The sequence below is a fragment of the Manis pentadactyla genome, chromosome 1 (genome assembly GCF_030020395.1).
Source record: "Manis pentadactyla isolate mManPen7 chromosome 1, mManPen7.hap1, whole genome shotgun sequence".
Lineage (NCBI taxonomy): Eukaryota > Metazoa > Chordata > Mammalia > Pholidota > Manidae > Manis > Manis pentadactyla.
In genome coordinates this window covers 225968959-225996141 of record NC_080019.1, presented here as the reverse complement: position 1 = coordinate 225996141, position 27183 = coordinate 225968959, and the positions used below count along the sequence as shown (strand labels likewise).

General features: G+C 38.7%; 1 protein-coding gene across 17 annotated transcripts in view; it reads right to left on the bottom strand.

Moving 5' to 3' along the window:
- The window catches only part of CADPS (calcium dependent secretion activator), a 427320-nt gene that overhangs the window by 292271 nt on the left and 107866 nt on the right, over positions 1 to 27183 (bottom strand). For all 17 annotated transcript variants that reach the window (XM_057507990.1, XM_057507963.1, XM_057507964.1 and 14 more), the window contains exon 3: positions 25394 to 25726. In XM_057507990.1, coding sequence (XP_057363973.1) covers positions 25394 to 25726 — 333 coding nt within the window. The remainder of the gene's footprint in view (positions 1 to 25393; positions 25727 to 27183) is intronic.

Below are 27183 nucleotides of genomic sequence, written 5' to 3'. Positions count from 1 at the left end.
TCTTCAAGTGATCCATTAAGTATATTGATCAATGGCTAACAATAAATAATACAGGATTCCGGCAAAGTAAAGTAAAAACAATAATTGACTTGATGTAAGTAACCCTTTCGTTTCCTTTATATTTTTCCAACCAATCAATCAACCAACCGACCAACAAACCCTAAAACAAAAAAAATTATTTTTGTTTCTTCATGGTATGGTAAGATCAGAAAAGCCATCCATAAGAGAGTCAAGTTCTTTCTCTATTCATGTTTCTATCTGGTATTGGTAGTTATTTGGGAGAGATATGTGGAATTATTGCAGAATTAAATTAAAATGTGAAACACTCAGATTCTCTTACATTGCTGGTAGTAGTGTTTACTGGTAAAACGACTTTGGAAAATCATTTGGCTATGTCTGCTGAAGATAAACATATATATTTTTATATCTGTCTCATAATCTAGAATTCCACTCCTGGATATCTGCCAAAAAAAAGAAAGGAGTGCTAACATCCATCAAATAGTATGTGTAAGTGTGTTCAAAACAGCTTTATTCATTGTAGCTCCAAACTGCAAACAACCCAAATGTTCATCAACAGTAGAATGCATAAATTCTGATATGTTCACATATTGGAATACTACACAGCAATGAATGAGAATGAACTACCGTTACCTGCCATGATAAAAATACGTCCCATAGATGTGAAGTTGAGGAAAAGATGGCAGACATAAGAGGGTGTATATATAATATATATACTTATATATATTATAACTACATTAAATATAAGGATATTAATATGTAACATTTAAACTATAAATATATTTTGTGTGTATGTGTACATACACATACACACAAAATATATTTTATATTTTCACTAATGGGAAGTTCAAAACAGGCAGAACTAATCCATTAGAACAGTTTCAGTTGGTGGGCAATCTGGGCAGAAATGTTTATTTTAAAAGTTCAATAGTAATTTTTCTCTGATTTCACAGTGGTCTCCATAGCAATAGTCACAGACTCTAAAACATGTAGTCTGTTCAACAAAAGAGACATTGTCGTTCTCAACAGCTGTCTTGGCAAGTGGCCAATGCCCTGTTAAAGTGGCACCTGTAGAGATATGGGGCTTTCTACACTTTTCCCACTGGAAAAACATTTTGTAACCAATACCACCAATATAACTTTGAATGAAAACACCATGGAGGCCTTTTATAACCATTATCTTGAGGGACAGGACTAACATTCATGTAGAGGAGAACATTATTATTTCAGTCCTGGGAGGCTGTGATTCATCTGGTGGAAACAGGATACAGAAAATGGAAATCCTGATGAAGCTCCCCCTGCCCCCTAATACTGAGTATGCTTATACCTGGAGTGAAACTAAGATGAGGGCCTTCTGACTGCTGGTCTTGTTCCTGGAGCAGGGTGGGTTTTAAGAAATGGTATTGACTCAATTTGGGTTCACCCTGTGCTTCCAGAGCTCTTATCAATTTATAAATCATTTATACATTCTGCCCTTTGATTACATAAATAGCCTTGCAAGGCCAATACAGCACATTTTACTGTTTTTTTTTTGCAGGTGGGGAAATTGAGGCTTAGCAATGTGAAGTCACTGCTCAAGGTCACACAGCTAGAAAATGACAAGCTGCAATTCAAATCCAGAAGGGTCTGCAAAGCCCATGTTCCTTTTCAACACTGGCTATCCCATCTGGCATGGATTTGTCTCTTCTCAGACTCCAGTAGGCAGGGAGATGTTACATGTTCCTTATTACCTTTAACAATCTGTTTCCAACTTAATTAGGGAAGTCTTTCTTAAATCTAACACTCATCTCACATTTTCTTTAAATAAATTCATTTAAATTCTTTGGAAGATACTAAGAGCCACATCTCAGCTTTTTCTCTTTCCCTACTCCGTCTTCATGCCTTAACAATAATTATTATGAGACATCTGTAACAGCTCCCTCCCATGCGGCATTTAAAAACTGAAATTTGAGTTAAGGGGACTGGATACAGTGTCACTTCATATCTAAATAAAGAGGTTTTCTCAGTGATCATGACTTGACTGAATGGCTAAGGTATCTCATTCTGAAGGCTGCTTGGGAAAGCTTGACTGTGTTCAGACATGATGAATTAACAATTCTTGGGAAACCCCTTGACCCAAAGGGACAATAAAGTGAAATAAATCTTTTATTCCCCTTTTTGAAATAAATATTGTAAGCTTGACTTGGGGGCAGGGAAGGCACTAGAAACAGAAGTGTGCACGTTTAAAGTGCTAAGCAATTTCAAACACCAACCAATGTGGATAAATGCTTGAAATTTGGAATCAAATCTGGAATCCCTCCAAAAACCTGATCTGTGACTTTAGCTAACTTCTCCTAGCTTCAGTTTTTTCATCTCTACAATGATATTAATGCATATCTATAATAATCCCTAGCATCAATGTCAGTTATTTCTATTACTGCTTGCTTTTTTAATTAACCCCCTGACCTTGGCATCTGGGATCTAGAAACACTAGGTGTACCTGGGCCTGCTTAAAGAGGAGTGGTCACAGCTCCTAAAGTATTCATGTTGCTCAGTTCACTACCTGATTTTTGGGTAGGAGCTTTATAAATGGCCATTTATACATTATGCCCTTGGATTACATAAATAGCCCTGCAAGGCCAATACAGCACATTTTACTGTTTTTTTTTGCAGGTGGGGAAATTGAGGTTTAGCAATGTGAAGTCACTGCTCAAGGCCCAAATTAAGGTGGAGTTGAGTGCTGTCCCTGAATGTCTGGGAACATTCTACTCTATCCCTCAGAGTATTCTCATTCTATACCACATATTGGAGTGACTTAGGCACTCTTCCAAATGCTCTTGGAATGGCGGGATTCATTTTTTTTAAATGTCAGGGAATGGAAGGATGGAACAAATTTGCAAACACTTCTCAATCACACCTCTAATTTAAACCACAAAGGTGCCAAGCAGGTTACAGGAGAGATGCCTTGCTCATTCAACTCAACAGTGAGAGGAGGTGATTGGTACAATAGCTAAATTGATTAATGAAGTGAGGTTTAAATATTGTCTTTAAGGTCAAAGAGGCCTTGTATGAAATCTCAGTCCTGCTACTTACTAGCTATGTGACTCTAGGCAAGTTCCTTAAGCATTCTGTATTTCAGTTTCAATACTTGTAAAATGGAAAGAATAGAGGCACCTTCCTTATGGTTGAGAGAACCATGTCTCAGAATTATTCTCATGTCAGAGAATTTAATTATCTGATGCATAATAAGCACTATCCAAAGTGTAGTTACTATCACATCAGTGCTACTCTTGTTTTCTGGAAGTACTTTGTATCCTTGTATATCCTGCCTTTAATGCTTTCTCATGCTGTGTCAACAGGAAGGGGGACCTCCTTTGCACCTGTGGTGGTCATTAATGCCACTTGCCAAACAGTTCTACTTTTCTGCTGGTCCCGCGGAGAGACTACACTTCCTGTCTCTCTGTGCTTGGGTGAGTCTCTTTCTGACCAATGGGTTGTGAGAGCAAGTGATGTAACTTCTGGGATGAAGCACTTAATTGCTGGTTCCAGACTCACCACAGCACTCCACTCCCTCTGCAGTGGCAACTCATAACACTGGATGTGCTGGCAGCTTCATCAGCTGGGGTCTCTGAATAACAGTGAAGCCTACAAGCCTTCACCCCATGATGGCCATGCGCACAGGCCAGAAACAAACTCCTGATTATCTGAGCCACTGAGATGTTGGGTTGTTGCTGTAACGTACTGAGCCTTCCTGACCATCGTGGTTTTCAGCTGGTGGTGATTCCCTGACAGCTCACACCAGGGACATTTAGAAATGGGGGGTCGTTTCGGTTGTTGCAAATGGAGGGGGGGTGTGTGCTACTGGCATCGAGTGAGTAGAGGTCAGAGATGCTGCTAAACACCATGCAAAACACAGGCGATCTCTACAGGAATGAGTGACGGAGCTGAAAATGTCAGTAGTGCTCCACCCAGTACTGAACTTCCCTCAGCCTCTCATCCTTCTCATTCTCTTAAACTTCCTCCCCCAAGATCCTACTCCCTACCACTAAAGAATGTGCCCATTACACCTGTGCATACCTCAGGGACCGTGCTCATTTCTCACTGCGTTTGGACATCTGGGACACTGAGCTATGTTAGGACCAATAAACATTCTGCACAAATACTCTGCAGAGCACCCTTGCAAAGGGTACCTTGGGGGCCAGACCTGAAGTCTAGACACTGCAGGAGAAACAAGCCATCTATCTCCTGAAGAGGCCTTCTTCTGCTCTTCCATTGTAAGCTGCCACTTTTGCCACCGAGTTACACATTTTCCTGATGTCTTCTTGCAAAATTATAGAAAACTCCATATTTTGGCTCATTGAACATTTCAGTTTGAAGGCTTGGAAGGCAGGAGGAATTTGACATAGGTATGAGATGTCTATTCTGGATTCAGGTTTCTGACAGCCTGATACCTATGGGCAGGGTCTGAATTGGAATTCTAATAGGCCTCCTTCAAAGAAATTTACTATCATATTTGTTTATTGCACAACTTTAAAAATGATGAGTCTAAGTTGCCATGGTTAGTGACATAACCAAGATCAGAACCCAGACTTTCTGCTCACTCCTAAATATTTAGTTTTATTTATATAGTTGGGGCAGGAAGAGGGTTTGGTAAGTATGTGGTGAATACACTCATGGTGGAATTACCTTGGCCTTCAAAGTCTAACTGCCTTGAGTTTTAAATTTTAACTTACTTGTGTACTCCTGTGCACAAGTTGTAGTAAGAATTGGGAAGAACATATGTAAAAATTTTAGTACAATGCCTGGCATGTAGTGATTACTCAATAAACATTGGCTATTCTGGCACTGGAGAATGCAGCCCTTAATGCTGGGGCGGGGAGCAGAGCCGAGAGGGATGGTGCAGAGTAAGGCTGCTGGCTGCTTTAGAGGTATGAAGTTGGGAGGAGAGAGCAAGGAAGGGAGTTGGGAAAAACCAAACACAAATGTCACTATCATTTGGTGATACTGCCCCAATATTGGCTTACCTCCCAAACATAGGTAATCCAAGTCTGTCATTGTAGCTTATTAATAACTGGCCCCGCAAAGATGACTTGCTTTGTTGGGATAACACTCAAACCTCAGCTCTGCTCTGATTCTAAACCTCTGAAAACTATTATCAGTTCAATGACTCCCACTGGCATTAACCTTATAAAGTGAATAATGACAATGGAATATAGCAGTGCAGCCACTTCACACATATGCATTAATCCCACCATGTGTGAGGCACTGGTGAGAGAGGAGAGAATCATCTGGGTTCCTGGCCTTATGGAGCTTACTGCCTAGAAGGGGAGACTGACAAGCAAATAAAATAATTATGGGTGGTTATTTGTGCTTGAAATGAAATAAATAGGGTGCTTGGTTAAAAAGAATGGCTCAAGGATCATGCTTTAATAGTCAGTGAAGGCCCCTTGAGAGCAGTGGCATTTAAGCTGAAACATGAAAGACCAGAAGGGTGTGGGGGGAGGGCACTCAAGGGGAAAGAACAATCCAGGAAGAGTGAACAGCAAGTACGGTCTATCTTTCACAGACATTTTCTTGTTCTGAACTTCCTCGAATCTGTGAAGTAGGCATTTGTGGTAGGCAGCTTCTGACAGAATCTGCAGTGATCCCTCCCTTGGCATTGATACCCCTGTGTCATCTCTGCCTAGAATAAGACCTGGACCTAGTGACTTGGTTCTAACAGACCAAACACAGCAAAAGCCATGGCATGTCACTTCTGTGATTAGGTTATACATGATTATGACTCTTGTCTTCCTAGTATGCTCTCTTCTGCTGGTACAAGCTGCCACATTGGAAAGCCCCATGTGGCAAGAACCTGAAGTCCAAGCGCTCCCTTCTCCCACAGCCTGCAAGGAGGTGACTCCTGACAACCACCGAGTAAGGGTGGAACAGGATCCACCGCTACTTGGCAGGACTGTGCTTCCAGCCAATGCCTTTGCTGTAACCTGTGAGGGACCCTGGAACAGAGGAACCAGCTACCCCAGGCCAGCTTCCTGACACTCAGGGATTATAAAATAATAAATGTGTGCTGTTCTAAGCCACCAAGTTTTCGGGCAATGTGCTGCATAGCAATAGATAATATAGAATTCATTCATTCATTCACTCACTCATTCATTCAACAACAAAAAAAAATTTTTTTTTGATGTATCCTGCAGGCCAGGCACTGGCTTAGGTGCTAAGAAACCAAAGATGCACTTCATGGTCCCCAGATACTCATAGTCTCACAGAGGGAGATGATGTTCACGGTACTAAATTATAGAACAGCTGTGCCTCTGCTGTTTTGGTTGTCTCAAAGTCTTGTAGTGGGAACAAATAGGAGGCAGACAACAACTCTTCCTGGTAGAGTCAGGGAAGGTAGTGAGTGAGAAAGCTGAGACTCAGAGAAGGTAAGAAATTGCCCGAGGTCACACAACTCTACTGATTTATTCTGCTGTGTGCTAACATGATGGAGGGCAGGTGCTTACCCGCAGGGTATGACTGTTATGATTACAATTCTCAGATTACTTCTCCCTATGCTTCTTGATCATCTAAAACCAAATATATGTTGAAATGCATTCTTTAATACAAATGTAAGATAGGTAATGGGTTAAATAGGTTTCAGTGACAAAGATTAAAGTTATACTTCCAATTAATTTTAATGAAACACAAATCAGACCACTTTAATCTATCTCATTAGTGTGTATGCACTTGCACATGGTTGGAGGTCATGCATCTCTACACAAAGATGCTGGAGTTGGACAAAAAATGATTGAAACCATGCCTCGTGATGGAATATAATTAGCAACATAGATTAGTTACATAGAAATGTAACACAGGCAGTGATGCCAGAAGAGCATCCATAAATGCTTCACAGTTTGAGGAAACCTGCCTCAGAGACAAGCCTAAGGGTTTTATTTTTGGTTTGATAATTTGCTAAACCTACAAACCTAGAAGGAGCCTAATTAAAGTTAATGAGAAATGATCTCCACTTTAAAGGGCTTTTCTTATTTTTGTACAGAGCTCTTGTGCTTTTTTCTCCTTAGTTCATATCACATAACCACATTCAAAATTCAAATTTGAAAAGCCTATATTTATAAGACATTTTTTTCCCTCTTTCCTTTCTTACACTTTCCTCCTGTTTTATGAGGCATAACATTTATTTTGAAGCATACTTATGAGGCATACATATTGTAAAATGCAAATTTTAAGGCACAGTTTCATTAATTTTTATATATGCACACCAAGTAAACACAACCCAGCTCAGGATAGAGAAGAGTGCTGTGCAAAAGAACTTCAAGTGATGGCGGAAATGTTCTGCCTGTACTGTCCATTTCAACAGCCATAAGACATGTGTGGCTATTCAGCACTTCACATGGAGGTAGTGTGATTGAGAAACTGAATTTTAAATTTTATTTAATGATGCTAGGGGCTCCCACTTCAGACATAACAGACATAGAACATTTCTAGCATTTGAATACATTCAAATCAATACCTACTCAGTTTCCCCTCCTCCTTTGCTGATGGAGTCGCTATTCTAATTTTGATCATCATAGATTAGTTTTTCCTGATCTTCAATTTCTTAGAATACACACTCTTTGAGTTGGCATGTATTCTATCACAGAATATAATGTCTGTGAGATTCATCTTTTTTGTTGAAAGTACCAGTGTTGCTCTTCATTAACTGCTTGAGTATTATACTGTATGAACCTACCATAGTTTATTTATCCATTTTTCAGTTGTTGGATATTAGTGTTGTTTCCAATTTTTGGCTAGTGGTAATGAAGCTGCTATAAATATTCTTGTACATATTCAAGTCTTCTTCTAGTCAAGTCTGCTAAAGCCTATTGACAAAGGAAATGCCCCTAATTTGGGAACAAGTCTTGGCTCAAGTGGCAATAAAAATAAATGAGAATAGTTTATCTTTTAAATGTGGATATAACAAGCAATGCGCTAAGTGATTTATTCATTACCTTATCTTGGCCTCACGATAAATGCAGTAGAGCACTTTCTCTTATTATTCCCATTTTACAGACATGCACACTGATGCCTAGGGAAGTTAAATAACTTGTCCATTTTACTGTGGTTAAGGTAAGTTCAATGTCAAATTTCCTCTTTTTTAAATGTTCTTTTTATCTTATAAAAACAACCAATAAAAATAAAATTTAAAAGACTGTAAGAAGTCTAGTATATTAAGAATCTGACAGCAGACAGTTGGCTTCTGTGTTATATATCATGGCTGTCTTCACTTCCAACAATGTTAACACCCAGCACTTCCCACTGCTCATGGAATGGAGGGGCTTAGTTTTATGTTAAAACCTTTTGGGTTGAAAAGGTAACAATTTATATCCATAGGACAACTCTTTGGAAAGTAGAGAATTATTTCTGTTATGATGTGATATATTATTTAACTCAGGAGTTAACAAACTGCAGCCCTTGGGTCAAATTTGCCAGTCGCCTGATTTCGTAAATGAAGCTTTCCTAGAACGCAGACAGCCATGCCATCCCTTTACACACTCTCTATGGCTGCTTCCACTGGAGGGACAGGCTTCAGTAGTGGCGACACAGGCTGTAGGGCCCACAAAGCTGAAAATATTACCTCCCCTAGTTTAATTCCTCATTTTTTGAGGGTGTTCTTTTTCCAAAGAGCAGCTTTGTTTTAGTTCTGGGGTCACTGGGCCCCTCTGGGAAGATGCTCACTTTTTCAAGTCATCCAGCTGGCTCACTGACAGATTAGCACAGACAAGACCAGAGAGACAAGCATTTCCTGTCCTTAGCCATCCTCTGAACACTGTGGGGTTTGAAGTAGGTTTTCAAAAATTAAGTCAAGAAACACTTATATTGATATGGTAGAACCTAAGTTCGTGAAGCAAACATAAGCCTAACTGGTTTCCATTGAAGAAAGACACACCCATTGAAATCATAATGAGCCAACATACAGAATTGAGTCCTCCACTGACCTTTTCCTCCAAAACATTTTAGTGGGGATAAAGGAGCAAGCTGAATAAAGAGAACTCCTAAAGATTTAGTAAAACACACACATACCTATCTTCCTAGAGTATAGGCAGGATATTATTCTCAGCAATTGAGATGATAAGCTTATTTTGGAGTAATACAACCTTGAATTCAAATCCTGGTTTTGCTGCTGACAGGCTGTTTGACTTTGGAAAAATTGCTTAACTTCTCTCTCTCTCTCTCTTTTAGGTCCCTTATTAAAATGTGGGTAAAAATATCTAGCTTACAGGATTATTATGAGGATTAAATATGATAATATATGTACAGTACTAGGCTTAGTGCCTTGCACAAAATAAATGCTTCATATTTGGTAGACATTATCAGTGCTTAAACTGAAGATCAGAGCACAGATCATGAGGCCTCTCCTGACTAAAAGTCCACCATGAAAGAAACAGAGAAACATTCACTAGCTAGGCAAGAAAAAGAACTAAGATATTTTATGTATATTTTTAGAAAGGGTTAAAGCAAAAATGGTTAACAACAAAATTAAATCAGCACACTATACTCCATTACCCATGTTCCTGCTAACTGTAGGTGTGAGTCAGTGAAGAAGCAAGAAGGAAAAAAGTAAATTCAAATCATTACCATGGGGAATCAGGGCTGATGAAATAGGTTAGAAGGTTTGTAAAATCCATTTGCAAAGCTGTGTTACATGGTTTCTAATAGCTTCCATCATTTGGTAAAAGGTGACAAAAGTAGAAAGTAATATTTTTGTATATCTTTCTGTGAAAGTGCACCTCTTTAATACCTCTGATTACAACTCCGTAGTTTAATGCTTAGGAAAGAACTTCGAATAAAATAACATGTTTATGATTCCATTTTGGCAACAAAGGGAAGAGATTGTTAAAATGCCTATAGCAATTTTGAAGGCTGCTTTCATACCCAGTTCCCTATTCCCCAGATGCAGGTTACCCACTGCCGGTCAATTTCAACTTTCCTCTGCAGTCAGTCTCTCAATAACAGCAAGCAACCTTCCAATAGAAATATCTGGCCATATGTTCTAGAAAGAATTGATGGAGAAGTAAGAATTTCATAATGACCCCATCATGAAAAGTCATGATGGGGTCATTAGAGGATTGTTGTTCTGGTAATTAAATATTGCTATCTGGCCCTGTGCCCACCACATCTTTAATGCCCTCTAATTTTGCTCCTATGAAGAGACTAGAACATGTTCATGTGGTATACATATCCTTCCACATCCTAAGAATGCTGAAATTAAAGGATATCTGGCAAGCAAAGCCACTGAAAACAAAAAGTTTGTCAAATATCTAATGACTGGAAAGACAAGATTTAATTTCTGTTCCTCTTCCTTCAAACCTGTGATGGAAAATACAGGTTAAGTGTGGCCAGAGAGGGAAAGTTTATGGCTGGAGACATACTGTAAGCCCTGAGGGGAAATCTACACTCTAAAAGAGGAGTACCTATTTTAGGTGGATTCAGGTCTCAGACTGACATGCTTGCTGCATGGCTGCACTTTACCTAACCAGAAAAACACAACCAAACACACACCTTTGTGAAATGTAGGTATTAAAACCCCAGGAGGCCATAAATGCCTTAGCCTCTGCATTTACTGATTCAGTCAATATTTAGTTGAATATCTATTTTGTGCCAAGCTTTGTACTAAGTGTTGGCCATGTAGTTGTGAATGCAACAGACATGGTTCTCGTTCTTATAAAGATATTCTGGAAGGGGAGATAGACGATAAGAGAATGAATGAGTATGTGCGGTAATTTCAAAATGTATGAAGTTTTATGAAGGTAGTAAACAGGGTACTGCTAAAAAACAAACAAAAAACCAAGGAGAAGACTGTATTAGGCAGAATGATGAGGCAGATCTTCTCTAAAAAGGTTACATTTAAACTGATACTTGAAGGAGCCCCCCCCATATGGATAACACACAATGGGGAAAGAACACTTGTGCCAGCAACTCTAGGATGACGCTCAATGGGTCACCACCCTTGAGTGTGGGTAGAACTGTGCCTTGCTTCTCATTGGTAGTACATGACAAGGGCAAAGAGATTTTGCAGTTGGAATTAAGGTCCTTAATCAGTTGACCTTAACAGAAAAGGGTGATTATCCTGGGTGGACCTGCCTCAATCAGGCAATCTTTCAAAAGAGGCTCTAGAAATTGGAGACTTGAAACACCAGAGACTTTTACTCTCTCTCACTGGCTTTGAAGAATTCTACAGCTGCAAGGATATGAACTGTGCCAATAACACGAGGGTGCTTAGGAAACATACCCCTCTCTGGTGAGCTTACAGATGAGAACATAGTCCGATCAGAAGCATAATTCCAGCCTCTGAGTCCCTGAACAAAGAAACCAGCTAAGTTGTGCCTGGACACCTGACCAACAAAAACTGAGATAATAAATGAGTATTCTGTTAAGCTGCTACGTTTGTGCTAATATGTTACACAGCCAAATAAGGAAAACAAATATAATACTCTCAGAAGGACAAAACTTATAAAGTTATTGGGAGGTGCATTGTAGTGAGCAAAGAGAAGGATGGTCAGAAGCCAGATCAAGGGCCATTCTATGGCAAAGTAGTAAAGGCTTTATCTCCAGCATCTGACAGCTGTGCCTAATACATAGTAGGTACCTAAAATATCTGTGGAATGAATGAATGAACAAATGAATAATGAAAGTATGTTGCTAAATAAAAGTGATTAACACTAGACCTTTCATTGCCATCCTTCCTTAGATGTTAAAACATTTCAGTAGTTATCTACTGACAGACCATTACATACAAAGAACTGTATAGGTGTTGGAATGCCAAAGAGAATGATTAAGACATAGAGTCTGGCTCAAGAATCAAATTCTCAGCCAACAGAATTACTACAAATTTCTGGATTAGAAAAAAGCTATATACTTACATAGAGATTAAAGACTCCATAATGAGGTATGGTTACAACCTAGTAATCTGTATCACAGGTGAAAGCCTGATTATTTGAGGTTTTACTGCAGAGTCTAATAAACTGTTTGAAAAGCTGCCAAGAGCTAATCAAGTTCAAGGAAGATAGTACGTAATAAGACAACCACATCATCAAAGGTCATACTAATGATGTGTTAGAGGAAAGGAAACGGAATGTTAAGAAAGTCAGTGGTTCCATAATGCTGGGGAATTCAGTATTGGAAATGCAAAGGTGTTTAAACATAGGGAAATTATAGTCTATATGTTTTTAGTCAACTCTTTCAGATTATATGAAAAATCTCTAGACATCCAGAGAAGATACATGAAGAGAATGTTGTTATCATCTATTAGTTGGAGTGTGTGCCCATTAGGTACAAATATGATGGCTGAGGAGAAGGTTAGAGTCATACTGCTAATGTTTGCAGGAGCTATGGGTGAGAATAGTAACAGCACTATCAGAAATGCCATTGTCAAAAAGCAGAATTGAAACATGAGGAAGCAACTAACTTCCTTAGCTCTTATTCATATTCCCTTGGAAATTAGCTGGGTTGCTTCCCTAAGAGTTGATTTGCATTTAAAAATTGTATTAAAAATATATGAATGTGTAGATTTTTCTCCTTCTAAAACACACCTTAGAGGTGTTTTTCCAGGGAAAATGTCCACATGTATTAAAATGAGACAATTCAGGATAACTCATACGATATGGTTAAGCAGTGTGAAAGGATATAGCAGATACTTGGTATAACTGGGCATCAAAATTCATCCCGGATTTGGAAGCCATTAAAGGAAAAGGGGAGAAGGGGTGTTTGCAGTTTTTAAACTTCTTAAATACTACATCATCACCATCACCAGCTTTGCATTTTATGAAGACAGAAAGCAGTTCTTGGTCTTATTTCTCTGATAATGCAACCTCTTCTTAATGACATTACCCTTTTTTTGAGTCATGTTTAGAATTCAACTCAAATAGCTACATAATTGACTGCTTCTTCCTAAGAGTGCAGGAAAATAAAAACAATTATTTTGCATTAGTTATTATGTTGATAATGAGCAAGCTCTTCTATGAGATAGAACTATTCATCCTCAAATAAACACAATAGACTTGAAAAATACCATGCACAAACAGGAGACATTTGATAACTCTACTTTTTTCAAAACAAAGTCTTGACAGACACAGTTCATGTTACAACAGACAACTGCTATGGAATTGATACACTCTGATAAATGCCATTTCTCATTTGAGATGAAAACTGCAGTTACTTGCAGAACCTCATGAAGAGATTGCAGGAACCTTCATAAAGCAGCACCAGAAAGCAGATCACAGCTTCCCCAGGGATGTGATATGCATATGAAGAAATCATTGCACATGTTTCTGACTTTGGAAGCACTGAGGAATTGCTTTGTTTCATAAGGAGAGGTCCAGATAATACAAAATAAAAGAAGAAACAATTTAAGTAGGGCAGGGTATGAAGAAAAGCCATGTGATTTTCACTTCTGTATTATTGCTCCTGCGAGTTGATAGAGTTCTGCAGAGCTGAACTCTATGAGAAAGCAAGTGACAGAATCTATTTCTGAAACCTGATTGCAGGGCATGAGAAATGCAGACTTCAGGTGATGGTCAGTCTGGGGCTATTTTCGGGGATGGCATCAGAGAGCTCCATCCCACCAACCTCAGTAAGTCAGGGCACTGGTAGCCCCAGCTATGCTGCCCACATCACCAATGGTGTGAAAGGCTTTCAGAGGATCAACTGATGGAAAGCATCTATTTCATGCTTATTTTTCACTTTAATGCACATTATTTTTTAAAAACCTAGTACATTAAAACTGTAATTCCACATATATTACTTCTAAAGATAAAGATGGGCTTAAAGAGTGAACTAGGAGTTGGTTTAATTAGAAATATTAAATAAATAATCATACTGGTACAACTGGGAAATAGCAACCATCATGAAGGTGGTGTATTAGTGGTTGAAGTCTAGAAAACAATGCAGAAGATAATTTCCTTCTTATCCTTTTGAGAGTTTCTTGAGATTTTTGTTGTTTCTAGTTACAAAATACCTATATGCTTAAGGCAGAAAAATTTGAAACATATAAAACTCAACCATGATGATACCCCTCAAAGTACCCACAGTTAGGATTTTTTCACCCATTCAGTACTTTCTCTATAAAAATTGGATTGTGCCCTCATACTCTGTTTCATAACTTGATTTTCCACTTAACAGTATCTATTGAACATTTTCCCATGTGGAAACCCTTCTTCTTCAACAACTATTTTATTGGTTGAAGTGTATTCTTTCATATGGTTCAATCAAAATCTGATCAATTAATCTATCATTGGAAATTAAAATATTTTCCAATTTTTCACTGTCATATAAAATGCTGCAATGAATATTTTTGGAGTAAATATTCTCATATCATCCCTGAATATTTACTTATAACAAATTCCTAGAGGTAGAGCTGCTAGATTAAAAGGTTTGTCCAATATAAAGGTATTTTGCTGCCAGTTAATAGATTACAGAAAGCTTGCAATAATAAATCATTCTAACAGTAAGTTATAAGAATACCTGATGCATAACATTTGTGATGCACTATCATTACCAATGTTATCTTTCTTTCAAAAATACTTTTATTGTTTGCTAATACACTTAATATAACTCAGATTACTAAAGACATGGAACTTAAAGATAATCATATATTCAGACTTAATTTATACTTTCTTCTTTTGTGAATTACCTGCATAGGCTCTTTGTCCCAATTCCTACCGATGTGAACCCGTAGGTAATAATCAAACTTAGTGTGAGTATAGAATATAACACTAAGTGCTTTAAATATTCCTGCCCCAAGAAGTACTTTCTTTAACCTTTCCTATAATCTTCTTTAAGCTAAGGGGTCGATCATTATTCTTGGGAGATAAGACATTATCCTTTTACAACGTAAAAGAATTTCAATCTAAGATGGAGGATGGAAAATGGAAAAATCTCATGCAAGTGCATTCGGGAAAACAAAACTTAAGGACTGAGAAATTGATTTCGCATGAATGCCCAATTTACAGAAAACTGTAATATTGGAATTTTCTTCAATGATAAGGAATTGGTCAGGGATTGCCTCATATTTACTTTGGGAAGTTTTGATATGGTTTCCAGAGGCATGAAAAATAAATGACTCCAGTGGGGTTGGTTTCATAAAATAAGTAGAACTGACCTTTGTTGGTGTGAGTGGACTGGTTTTGTCTACTCAGGAAATTTTCAAAGTTGGTCTCCATTTGTTTTTGATTTTAACTATGCTAACTCTCCCCTCTTTACATTCCCTGCCCCCAAAATACAGCCAAATCCTCAACAGACTTCTGTGTAGTTTGCATGTCCCAAAGTGCAATTCCTCTGTTATTCACAAATAAACCAATCTTCTTAAAAATTTTGAGCTTGTTTCAGTTTATCTCTTTATTTAGGTCAATATTCCTTGGCATCCTAAGGGGGATCTGAAGGACATGACCCCCAATGGACAATGGCCCTCTCAATTCAGTGAGATCCCGACTGGGAGTTCCTGTGGTCATAGCATCCATGAGTCACCACCTACTTTCTGCTCGGTGACGCTCCTCTCAGATTCTGAGCTCTCTCCCTTTGGTGGAGAATTCTGCCTTTATTTGGAATTTGTTTAGAGGCTTTGTCCTTTTTGGTGAGTACTTGTTTGTTTTCTTATTGAAAGCACAGTAAAATTTTGGTATAATTCCTTTGAAATCCTTGAGAGCAAATAAACAAATAATATAAAATATCAGTGGGCATGGGTTGAGCAAATAAACTCCACAAGAGCACCTGCCACCTCCTTTTGAGGGACTTAAATCCCCAAAGCAAAAGACTCCCATGAGGATAAATTGGTCACAGGCCAGACTGACATTAGGTTGCCTGCCAACTGCAAGGCAATTTTCATGCAACAAGGGACACTTGGTTATGAGTCAAACAGCGAGGGCAAAGGCTGTACACCAGCAAAAAAACAGTATCCCACAAATGGTACACTGTAAACAAAACACAGCCCCCAGCCTTGAAAGCGCACCCGTCGGGCTATTTAGAAAATTTTATTTTGCTCTTAGGAAACCAGACATACAGGATCCCATCACCCAAATACTTTGAGGGTGGCCCCCCCTTCAGGGACACCAGACAGTTTTAAGTCAAAAAATTATGGTATCTTCTACTGCATGTTTTTTGAATAAATAGACCAACCTTACTAATGATACTTTAGAACTTCAATGGCCATTATGGGGAACTTGTGATCTCCTGAAACTTGTTCTTTTCCAGACTAAATTAGAAGATGATGGTAATAAAACTGAACAATCTGAATGGGATAGCTATTTTAATTGGCACCTAGAGGCTTCTAAATGTATGCGGGATTCTAAGTGGCCTCTTTATAAAGGGCTATTTCTAAGTTAACTGAGGAAAATAAACAACTGAAAGGGTATAAAAAAGCATTTGAGGCCTCTTCCTCCGCAGCCCCAGCTGAGGTTTCTCCAACCCCAATGCTCCGCCTCCTCTATATCCACTTTAACCCTCCTCTGATCCTTCCTTTATCTGAACTCCCTTTCTTCTCTAATGCTTAAACCTACCAGCTGAGCCTATTAAAGTCTCCCTTTTAAAGTCCTTCCAAGGATCCTGCTAAACCATTAATTTCTTATGTCCCATGGACCAAAACTGAATTTGGAGTCACAGTAAAATATTTTCCCAAGTTAAATGAGGATTCTCATAGGTTTGCTGAAGAATTCAATATTGTAATTCAAACTTATCAACTTGGCTTTTCCAATCTTTATCAGTTTGTTCCCATGCTTATTGGAGAAGGTCAAGCTCAGCATTGGAAGAAAACTGCTAATTGGGAAAGCCCCAAACAATCTTTAGAATTCCAAGTAAGTCAACCATCAAACCAGCTCTTTCATATGACCTAGCTTGTGTCATAGCCAAAAGGTTTTATCTGGCCATTCTGAGGACTTTCCCTAAACCAGCAGACTGGAATAAAATTCAGGCATGCACCCAAAAGTCTGCTGAATCTGTTCATGTTTACTATGGCAGGCTCCAAATTGTTTTAAAAGAAAATTCTGCATTCCCTATAGACACTGAATCTACCATAGTGGCCTTTAATTCAATGTTTATAAATGGTTTAAATAGAGATCTGTTTAGTTAAGAGAAACTGCATAGAATGGGAACCAATGTCCACCCCGATCTTGTCAATCCAGCTAATCACTTAGCCCACACCTGAGGAGATGATTCCAAAAGAAGGGCAACTGAAACGTTAACTCTCCAATTTCAACAGAACTCCCAAGCAAACTTTCCCTACCATCCTCTGCCATTATTATAAAAATAAAAACAAAAAAGCACCAAAAAACAACAAAAAAAACCTGACATTGGAAAAAGGACTGCTACAAACTAAAAAGGTCTAGACAATTACAGCTTCCTAGGCACCAAGTGTCAGACATCCCAGTGATGGGGCTCCGAGGAAACAAAGGGACTGTTTCTCATTTTATCACTACATAGGCTGGGAGAAACTATTCTCCGGTGTAGGGAAGAATTCTTCACAATATTAACTGACACAGGAGCTTCTCTATTAGTGCTCATGTCCACTACAATTGAATAGTTCCTTCGTTGGAGTAATAGAGTAATATATTTATTCAAATAGTGGGGGTCTGAAGTAAACCACAATGTGTCCCTATTTCTAAACCTATACCATTTTGCTTGGGACCTTTGCAAGATAATGTTACATTTCTCCTCAGTGAACTGGCTCTTGTCCAATTATTAGGATGAGATTTCCTAGAAAAGTATCATGTTGTTATTTCTTTCTCTTGAAAGGAACAAATGACTCTTGAATTTGAATCCCCTGAACTTAAATCCTTGGAATCTAATCCCCAAGAAAACCCAGACCCTTTTTCTTTCACATGTACTTTACAAACCAGCAAAGCTCAAATTTCAGACTCATCCCTGTTATTAGATTTACATTCGTGGGCAAAATCCTCCATATGGACATAGGCAGAATTCATAATACTCCCCCATGAAGACCCAAACTGATCATTCAAAACCTCTCCCTAAAATTAATGCCCTATAAACAAAGAAGCTTTATAGGGATAAGATTTATTGTAGAAGATTATGCAGTACAGGGACTTATTATCCCTGTACCAGTCCTTGTAATACAAACATTTTACTTGTAAGAAAACTAATGGTCTAGGATATTGATTTGTCCAAGATCTCTGAGCAATGAATAATATTGTTATTCCTTGCCATTTTGTTGTTTCTGATCCCCATACATTAGCGTCCATCCCTACCAAAAGCAATTTTTTTTGCCATAATCACTTTATGCAGTGCATTCTTTAGTATTCCAGTTAACAAGGCCAGCCAATAGCTTTTTGCCTTTACCTGGGAAGGACAACAATACACCTGGATGCTAATACCTTAAGGTTTTACTGAAAGTCCTTCTTACTTTTCACAAATCTTAAAAGCTGACCTAGATGACATAGATTTTTCTAGAGGGTTCACCTTACTATGATATGTAAATGATTTATTTCTTTATTAACCCTCCCAAGCTGCTTCACAAGAAGATAGTATTCACCTGTTAAAACTCTTAGCCACTAAGGAATACAAGGTCTCAAAGGAAAAATGGCAATTTGTTTTAACTCATGTCCAACATTTAAGTCATTTAATCTCAGAACAAGAGTTAAACCTAGATCCTCATAGGCTTAGCCACATCTTGAGCTTCCCCAAAACTAAAAGCAAATGTCAATCATGGGGTTTTCCTGAGCTAGCTGGCTATTGTTGCAATTGGATTCCAAATTTCTCCTTAATGGCCCAGCCTCTATATGTCTTATTAAAAACCATGAAATCTGACCCTATTATCTGAGAGAACCAACATGAATTTGGCACTTAAAATCTTAAAAGAAAACTTAATAAAACCACTGGTCCTTAGACATCCAAACTGCCACCTACTCTTTTTTTTTGTATGTAAAAAAAAAAGGATATGCCCTCAGGATGTTTACCTAAAAACATGGAGGCTATCACTGACCTCTAGATTAATACAGCTAACAGTTTGATCCTATGGTCTGAGGTTAGCCTCATGCCTTAGGACTATCTCTGCTACTGCCCTTCTTGTAAAGGTCACAGATCCTCTTTGACCATCTTTCTACTTCATGCTTTTGAATTTCTCTTAAACTCACACCACACTCAATACCTTTCTGCAACCTATCTTACTTGTTAAGAAATATTTTCTTGCTAACTGTCCCTCATATCACTCTCATTCATCGTAACAGTCTCAACTTTACTACCCTTCTTTCTTCTTCCACAGCTAACACCCCCCAATGAATCTCAGACTTTGATGGATCACCTATTAATCCCTCATGATGACTTACAAGAAACCCTCTTGACAAAGGTTGATTTTTCATGGTTTAGCTGATGGCTCTTACTTGAAAATGAAAATGGTAAATATTGTGCAGAATATGTAGTATTAACCGCTTTTGAACTCATTAAGGCTGCATCCTTACCCCTGGGCACTTCAGCCCAACAGCCCAGTTTAATACAATTGCCCCCATCTCATGGATATATGTAAAAACAAGATGATATAAAATCTCATGCTTGTACTTGAGTATGTATTCTAGCTAAAGGCAAAACTGCAAATACCTATACTGATAGTTAAATGCTTTTGGAATAACCCATATTTTGGAATGTGATGGAAACAAGGTTTCCCTACTTCCAGCAGGGACAAAATTAAAAGTGGTCCTTATGTCCAAAATTTATTAGATATTTTACTTCTGCCAGCATTTCTAGCTATTGTTAAAGTCTCTGGGTGTTCTAAATATGACTCTCTGGAAGCCAAAGGAAACCACCTACCTAATGTCTCTGCAAAAAACACTGCTCTTACGGGATCCATGGACCCCATGACTCTGTCATGGTCCAAAAATGACTTCTCCTGTTGACAACTCAAGAGAATTAACTAGGAAAATATAACAGGTGGCCCCTGAAGAAGAAAAACAAACTTTGAATTCTTAAGGCTGTTGATATTACAAAGAGAAGAAACTCTGGTTCAGACCCAATAACAAACTGGTCCTGCCATAAAATCTGAAGTTTGCATTGTAAACTATCACACATGAATTAAGTCATTGGCCAACTGATTAAATGATATTGTTCATGAATCAGTATAGGTGTGGAAACATTGGCAAGGCTGCAAAGAGTGCTAATCTTGCATGTTCATTTGTCCTAAACTTAACCCAGAGAAATCTAACTACTGCCCCAGACATTTAAATTAACCCAATGTACCATTCTAGCTTCACAAATGGATTTAATACAATTGCCCCTTTCTCATGGATATACGTATGTTCTAGTAATGGTTTGCATGTTTTCACATTGTATTGAAGCTTTCCTATGTAGACAGGTGACTGCCTCTTTTGTAGCTAAAATCCTATTATGAAAGATTATTTACACTTGGGGAACTCCCCTTGAACTTTGTGATCAGGGAACTTGTCTTACTGGTCAAATACTTCAATTAGTCTGTGCTTCCTGGCCAGTATTGCAACATTTTCATTGTGGGTATTGTCTTTAATTTTCAGGACTGGTTGAATGTACAAATGAAATTATTAAGACTCAGTTAGCTAAATTTATTGAAGCTCTTCAAATACCCTAGCCAAAAGCATTCTTGTTGGTTCTTCTAAATCTTAGATCTATACCCATCAATATACAAAACTTTCACCTTTGGAAATGATTACATAGCAGCCAATGCACTTAGTCCCACTTCTTTTGACCTACAACTAATAAAGGGGGATATACTTAACTTTTGCAAAGGCCTGATCTAGTCCATAGAAAATAATCATGCTATGGTAGAACAATCTTTCCACAGTGCATTCCTGGAAGAAGACATCAAACATCGTATATTATAGCTTGAAGACTTTGTCTATTGGAAACGAGATCTCCAAAAAGTCTGTTTAACCTTTCTGGAAAGGCCCCTCTTGGATGTTAATAACTAACCTCTGTTCAACCAAACATCAAGAATTAGACTCTTGGATTTATGTGTCACATCCAAAGAAAGGCCCCAAACCTGAATGAATCTGTAACTATACAATTTTACATAACCCAGATGAACATGAATTCACTTCCCATTGGAATCCAGGTGACTGTATCATCTCTTCCACTAATGTATCTTTTTGGTAGGGCAATGAAAACTCATAATGATATGGAAAATGGGCAGCTGATGGTACTCCATTGGGAATTGACCACAAATCTGGGGAACGGTGGAAACTAGATTCAACTCACTTTTTCCTTAGAGATCCTCCAGTCATTCAGAAAAATCTTACTTGTACTAGATCAGTTCATGTACTTCAATATCTACAGACTTTTAAGGTGCTTAGATAACTATACCCATAACATTAGTGAACCATATTACCATGTGCTCTGCATAAATGATTCTATTTCTGATCATGAGATCCCCTCTTTCATTCCAGGGAGAAGAATCTGGGCAAAGTGGCCCAATTATGTCTTATCCTTAGAAGACACTGGGTATTTCTACATTTCTTCTTATGTGTAAGAAATGTATATTCTACACTTCCCCTTAATTTTAAGGGATGTTGTGGGATTGTTCCCCTCACCTGATGCCGAAATTAGAAACACTCTTCCCTCTACTGCTTATATACCTAATATGGGGTCCTTCTCCTAGTATTTAAAAAAATACATGTTGGAACTGGGAATGGATGCCTACACATATCAGTATAGTAGAGAGAAACGATTTGGGGCACGCTTTCACCAGTCTCTTTCTCTTGGGTTGGAGTAGTAGACCTTGAAAAGCAATTCACAATCTTTCTGTAGTTTTGTCTACCATTTTCAGTGCTTCTTTCTGAGCTTTTGAATACCAAGAAACCCAAACAGACAGTCTTGCAGAAGTAGTCCTACAAAATTGTAAATTCCTAAACATCCTCATTGCAAAGGGAAACGCTACTTGGAGAAGAATGTTGTTTTTATGTAAATCAGGGAAAATAACACAAGAACCAAAAATAATGAAGGACAACATTAAGTTACTAGCAGAAGCTGGCTGAGCTCCCAGAACTTGAGACAATTTTGATCTATTAAACATAGACAGTTGGGGAAACTGGTTGAGAGGTATATTTCAATCAGTAGGTATCATTGGGCTTTTGGTCCTCAGTTTAATCTTTTTAAATTAAATTTTTACTGTTTTATATTAGTAAACAAATGCTGTCTTCCCACACATATATACAAAATAAAATTCTTTTCCTTTCAAAGGCTTTTTCTAGAACTCAACTGATCATGGAAACTAAACTGTCCACCTTAGACAGACATAATTGAGATTCTTCATTTTTCAATCCTCCAGTTGTTCAAATAAGCCCAGTGAAATTCCATATTATTTCCCTTCTCCATGGGACAAGACACTTGAGAATAGTCCTCCTCAACTTCATGGGAAAAGACAGCTGAGGTCAGCCTCCTCCCCTCCACAGGACATACAATCCAATCCACCCATAAAGAATTAACCTTTGACAAAAATTAACAAACAACACCTGAATGAAATAATTGATCAGCAGTGCTTTCTGTAAATGATCTTGATCAAAGGGAGGAAATGTGAAAGGATTTCAATCTAAATGAAACTGGAGATAAAAAATGGAGAATTTTATGCACATGCCCTCAGAAAAACAAAACCCAAGGACTGAGAGGCTTAATTAAATAGAGCCTACCCCAAACATTCAATGGGCTCTCCTATAGCTTGGTGCAGTTGCCATGTCCCATGTTGCCATTACTTTGCTATTACTAAGTAAACTCATCTTTTTGACAATTTTGAGTTTACCTCAGTTTACCTCTTTATTTAAGCTGAAAAAGTTATTTTATCTTTTCCCTAACTCATGGAAAAGATGCTAAAAACATGATTCAAATTAATTCCTTTTCTGGAGAAAGCAATAAGATATGGTCCTGTCACTTGACCCTATTCAGCAAGTTCAAAAACATCAATATAAGAAATGGCATAGCAATGAATTCATTTCCATGATTGCATTGTTTAAGCAAGAACAGAAAATATGCATAAAAAGCTGTTGCAATAAGAAGAAAAATTAATTCCTAGAATAATTCTGTGCCTAGTAGGTGTAGGAATGTGACTATCTGTAATTTGGAATGTTACTGATAACCCAGGGGAGTGATTTCAATCTTTTTAAAGTTATGACAATCTTCATTCTTTTGGTTGGAGATGGTGGTGGTGGTAGATAGTAACACCACCTGCCTAACCCATTCTAACAGCCCCATATGGGAAATAGTCATTTTTTACATAAAAATAACAATTAAATTTAATTTTATGTTGAGACTTGAGAGTTTCAAAATATTTTTTGACACATCAAATAAAACCTGTAGCTGTGGGATGACCATCAGTGTTCTGATTGAGTTTGGCTGAGAAGAAAGGAGGCTGTCAAGAATCCTTTGAATGTAATGTATATCTTATATTATGACATATTAAACAGATTCTTACTAAAATGTCCAGAAGGTTCTGTGTGAGCTATGATGGTTGATAACAAGACCCTATCTACTAGTTAAAATAAACTGCCATCACCCATTTATTAATTCAAGGGAATGATTGAGCACCCACTGTGTGCCAAGAATTGTTTCATGCAGTGAAAATACTAGTGAATTAGGTGAAGATGAACCACCACTTTCAAAAGCTAATATTCTGGAAAAGGATGGGACAGAAGGGTGAGACAGTATTAAAAAGGAAAAAAACAGATGAACAAGAATTGGAAAATAGTGGGGAAGGCTGTTATAAAAATCACAGGGGGATGGGACAGAGAGTGACTTGGTGAGGTGTGAGGCAAGGGAGAACTTCGATGGAGTGGTCTTGGAAGACCTCCTGGAAGAGTAGTCATTTAAGCTGTGCCAGGCATGAAAAGGTCTTGGCAAAGAACAGCCTAAGCTGAGAGAAATGCAAATGCAAAGGCCAGAACCAGAGGAAACAGAAAGAACAGTGAGCAAGCATGTGGGGAAAATGGTATGCTCAGGGATGGGTCATGCACTGACTCAAGCCGTAGTGAGGAGTTGGGGTGTCACACCAAGGGTGTTTGGATACCACTGGAAGGTTTTAAGAAGAGAAATAGCATGATCCAATTTAAATTTTAAGAAGATCACACTAGCTGGTGTATGGTGGGCATGTTATCAGGGGGCAAGAGGGGAGGCAGGGTTACCAGTTGGGTAGACACTGCGGTCATCCAGCTAAGAGATGCTGGTGCCTTGAACTAGAGGGTAGCCCTAGAGGCAGAAAGAAGTAAGCCTCAAAATACTGTAGCTCTTACTTGTTAAATTTGTTTACAGTACCGTTCTGATACTGTCTGTTAACTTTTTGAGTCTTCCAGTAGACTATATTTCAAGTGCTACCACTTATGAAGTGCCCCAAGTTGCTCAGGGTTTCTACACACTGAATCCTTATAATAATTTCATCCCAAGCTCATGTGTGGTGAAGTTAATTAACTCCCTAAGGCCACAAATCTAGTGAGGGGTCATATTAAGGCTTATCTAAGTCTGTCTGATACTGAGCAAGGAACAGTTCTCAGCCAATACACTACAGTATCTTCTTTTAACCTACCTTAGGGGCAGAATTGGACCACAGAAGTCAGGGCACAGCTGTTTCTTTAGAAGTTCTTAAAAGGAGAAAGTCAACAAAATCCCCAGGAAGGGAAGCATTTGTTTAAAGTGCAGATTCCTGGGCCTTATTATGAGGATGCAAACCAGAATCTCTAGGGTTTGAAGACTGAGAATGTATAATTAAAAACGCTCTCAAGTGACACTACAATTTATACAAACTGCAAAGTAGGCACTCAATAAATATTTGTTGCATATAATGGAAAGGTTAGGTAGGAAATGAAGGTCTAGTGTGTACCTCACTCCCCAACCCCTGATCCAGAGAAAATGTAGGCCCATTTTGCAGAGGGCCTAAGCAGAGCCTTAGCTGTACCCCTCAGATCATGTGGATATTCATGATATGACTAATTTATTGGCATGATATACTCAGACTTTCTGGAAGCTTTCCATTTAAATACTTACTCTTTATGACCAAGTGCTAAATCTAATTGTCTCCCCAGCAGAGGAAGAAGAAGCCCCTCAACTAGTAAACAACACCTACTTTAAGGCTAAATAATCTCTTCTAAAAAATAATTATTTTGATTTTTTAGCACTTTTGACTCATGGGAGCCAGGACTTACTTGTAGGGCCAACTTACCCATTAGACATAATACGTACAGTGCTTAGAGTCCATCAGACTTTTAGGGGCTCATAAAAATGTTTTAATTTCTTTCTTAGAAGAAAAACATGCATATATTCTAGACTGGGTTGTATTAAACTTTTACCAATGCAGTTGCAAAATATAACTTTTTATTAAGAAGTGGCTCATGAAAACAACAATGCCTAGGGCACGCAGAAGTCCTCATGTGGCACTACTTACGGCACTGGGCTCAGCTGACAGACAACCTACCTGGCAGGCATTGTACAGGAGCTGATGCTCGAACTTCTTGATCCCAAGAATGTTCTGGAACATCTCGTACAGTTGCTCTTTGCTCAGGATTAGCTCAGAGGCTGCACTGGCTGTCATCCGGGCCTGCTGCTTCCTGGGGTCCTCTTCCCCACGATAGATGGCATCAAATTTGGCCATCCAGGAGCTCAGCACAGTCTCTTTGCTGAGGCCATCGATCTCGGGCAGGCTGCGCACCCTCTTCTCAATGTGCTTCTTGAAGACCTCCCGGGAGTCGTTGGCGGAGCAGCCCCCACTCTGTACCATGCGAGCCACACGGTCACTCTTCAGGAACACCTGAGCAAGAACAGGGCCAGGAGACATTAGAAAGTTAGATCTGGGGGTACCAGTTTCCTGAGGATCGTGCTGGGTCACCCCCCATCACGGGCATTATGCGAGGCATCAGTGAGGGTCACATCTTGCCCCACGACTTCCTAGCCTGTGCAAACTCAGAGATGCCTCTTGCATGTTTTACTTTTGTGTCCAAATCTGGACAATGAGAATAACAATAGTACTTACTAGATTGTTGCAAGGACTGAACAAGACAGGACTATCCTGAGAGGCAGTGCAAAATGTATCAATTCTTTGCTCAGACTGTCTTGGAATTTTTCTTTGCCAGGCTGTGTTCATTTTGGCAAGTTAACCTCTTTGTACCTCTGATTTCTCATCTATACAATGGGAATCATAGCAGTCTCTACATGATACGTATTCTTAGGGGAGGATTAAATGAGGATTAATATATGATAAGCACTTAAAAACTGGCCCATATTAATGCCACGTAGGTTGTTGTTTTAGTATTGTATGTAAAATACCTGGCATGATGTCTGTCTTACAGCAATTAAATGTTAACCACTACTTACATCATTTTTATCCTCTCAGTGATACTCATCACAATTAAAGTTGAACAAGTATTAGGTAAGTATGTATTTAATGTCTACCTTCCTAAGGCAAGGACTGTGCCCTTTCTGCTCCCAGCAATGTCATCTCTCTCTAGTATAGAGCCTGGCACTCTGAAAGCGAATGCACAAAGAAGGTAGGTATTATATTCAGTCCATTTTGTAGATGGAGAACCAAGACTCCAGAGAGAGGAAGAGGAGTACTCTGGTAACTCATGCTGGCTGACTACAAAGGTATGGCCTTTGATTTCAGCCTGGCTCCTTCCTTCCCTGGAGGGGCTCACCGGCGGGAGGAAGCCTCTTCCGTCTGGTGGAGAACCCCTGCTTGTTTCGCTGGTGCCACCTGGGTCCTGGGACCAACCCACCCACTAAGAACAGTTTACTTTTGCTCCAGTGCCCACCATTCGGAAGCTACATAGTTCTGAGGTGTAATACAAGCTGGTGAAGCTGCTGCTTCATGTTCACAGAGAGGAAACATCTGACACTTTTGAGCTGTGTCCTGGTCACACATACATAAACATCCTTCCAGAGGCAGAAGAAATGTTCATTCTTCTTTCAGATTCCAGGAAATGCCCTTGTTAGCTATGAGACAGCATTGCCTGGGGGGCATCTCATTGCCTCCTGCTTCATCACAAAACCTTCCTCAGGAAGGAGAGATGCTAGAAAGACGGCCTTTATTTACTGTCAACTTAATGAACTAATTTAGAAAGAAGGAGGGCTGAGAGTTGGCTTCACAGGCTAAAGCCTTGGCCCACTCTTTAATGCCTGGGAAGTGGTACTTAGATGAGACCTTAGAGTTCATTTAAAAATCAATTACAGAAAAAAAAATTCAAATAAATCCTCAGGCCTATGAGCCTT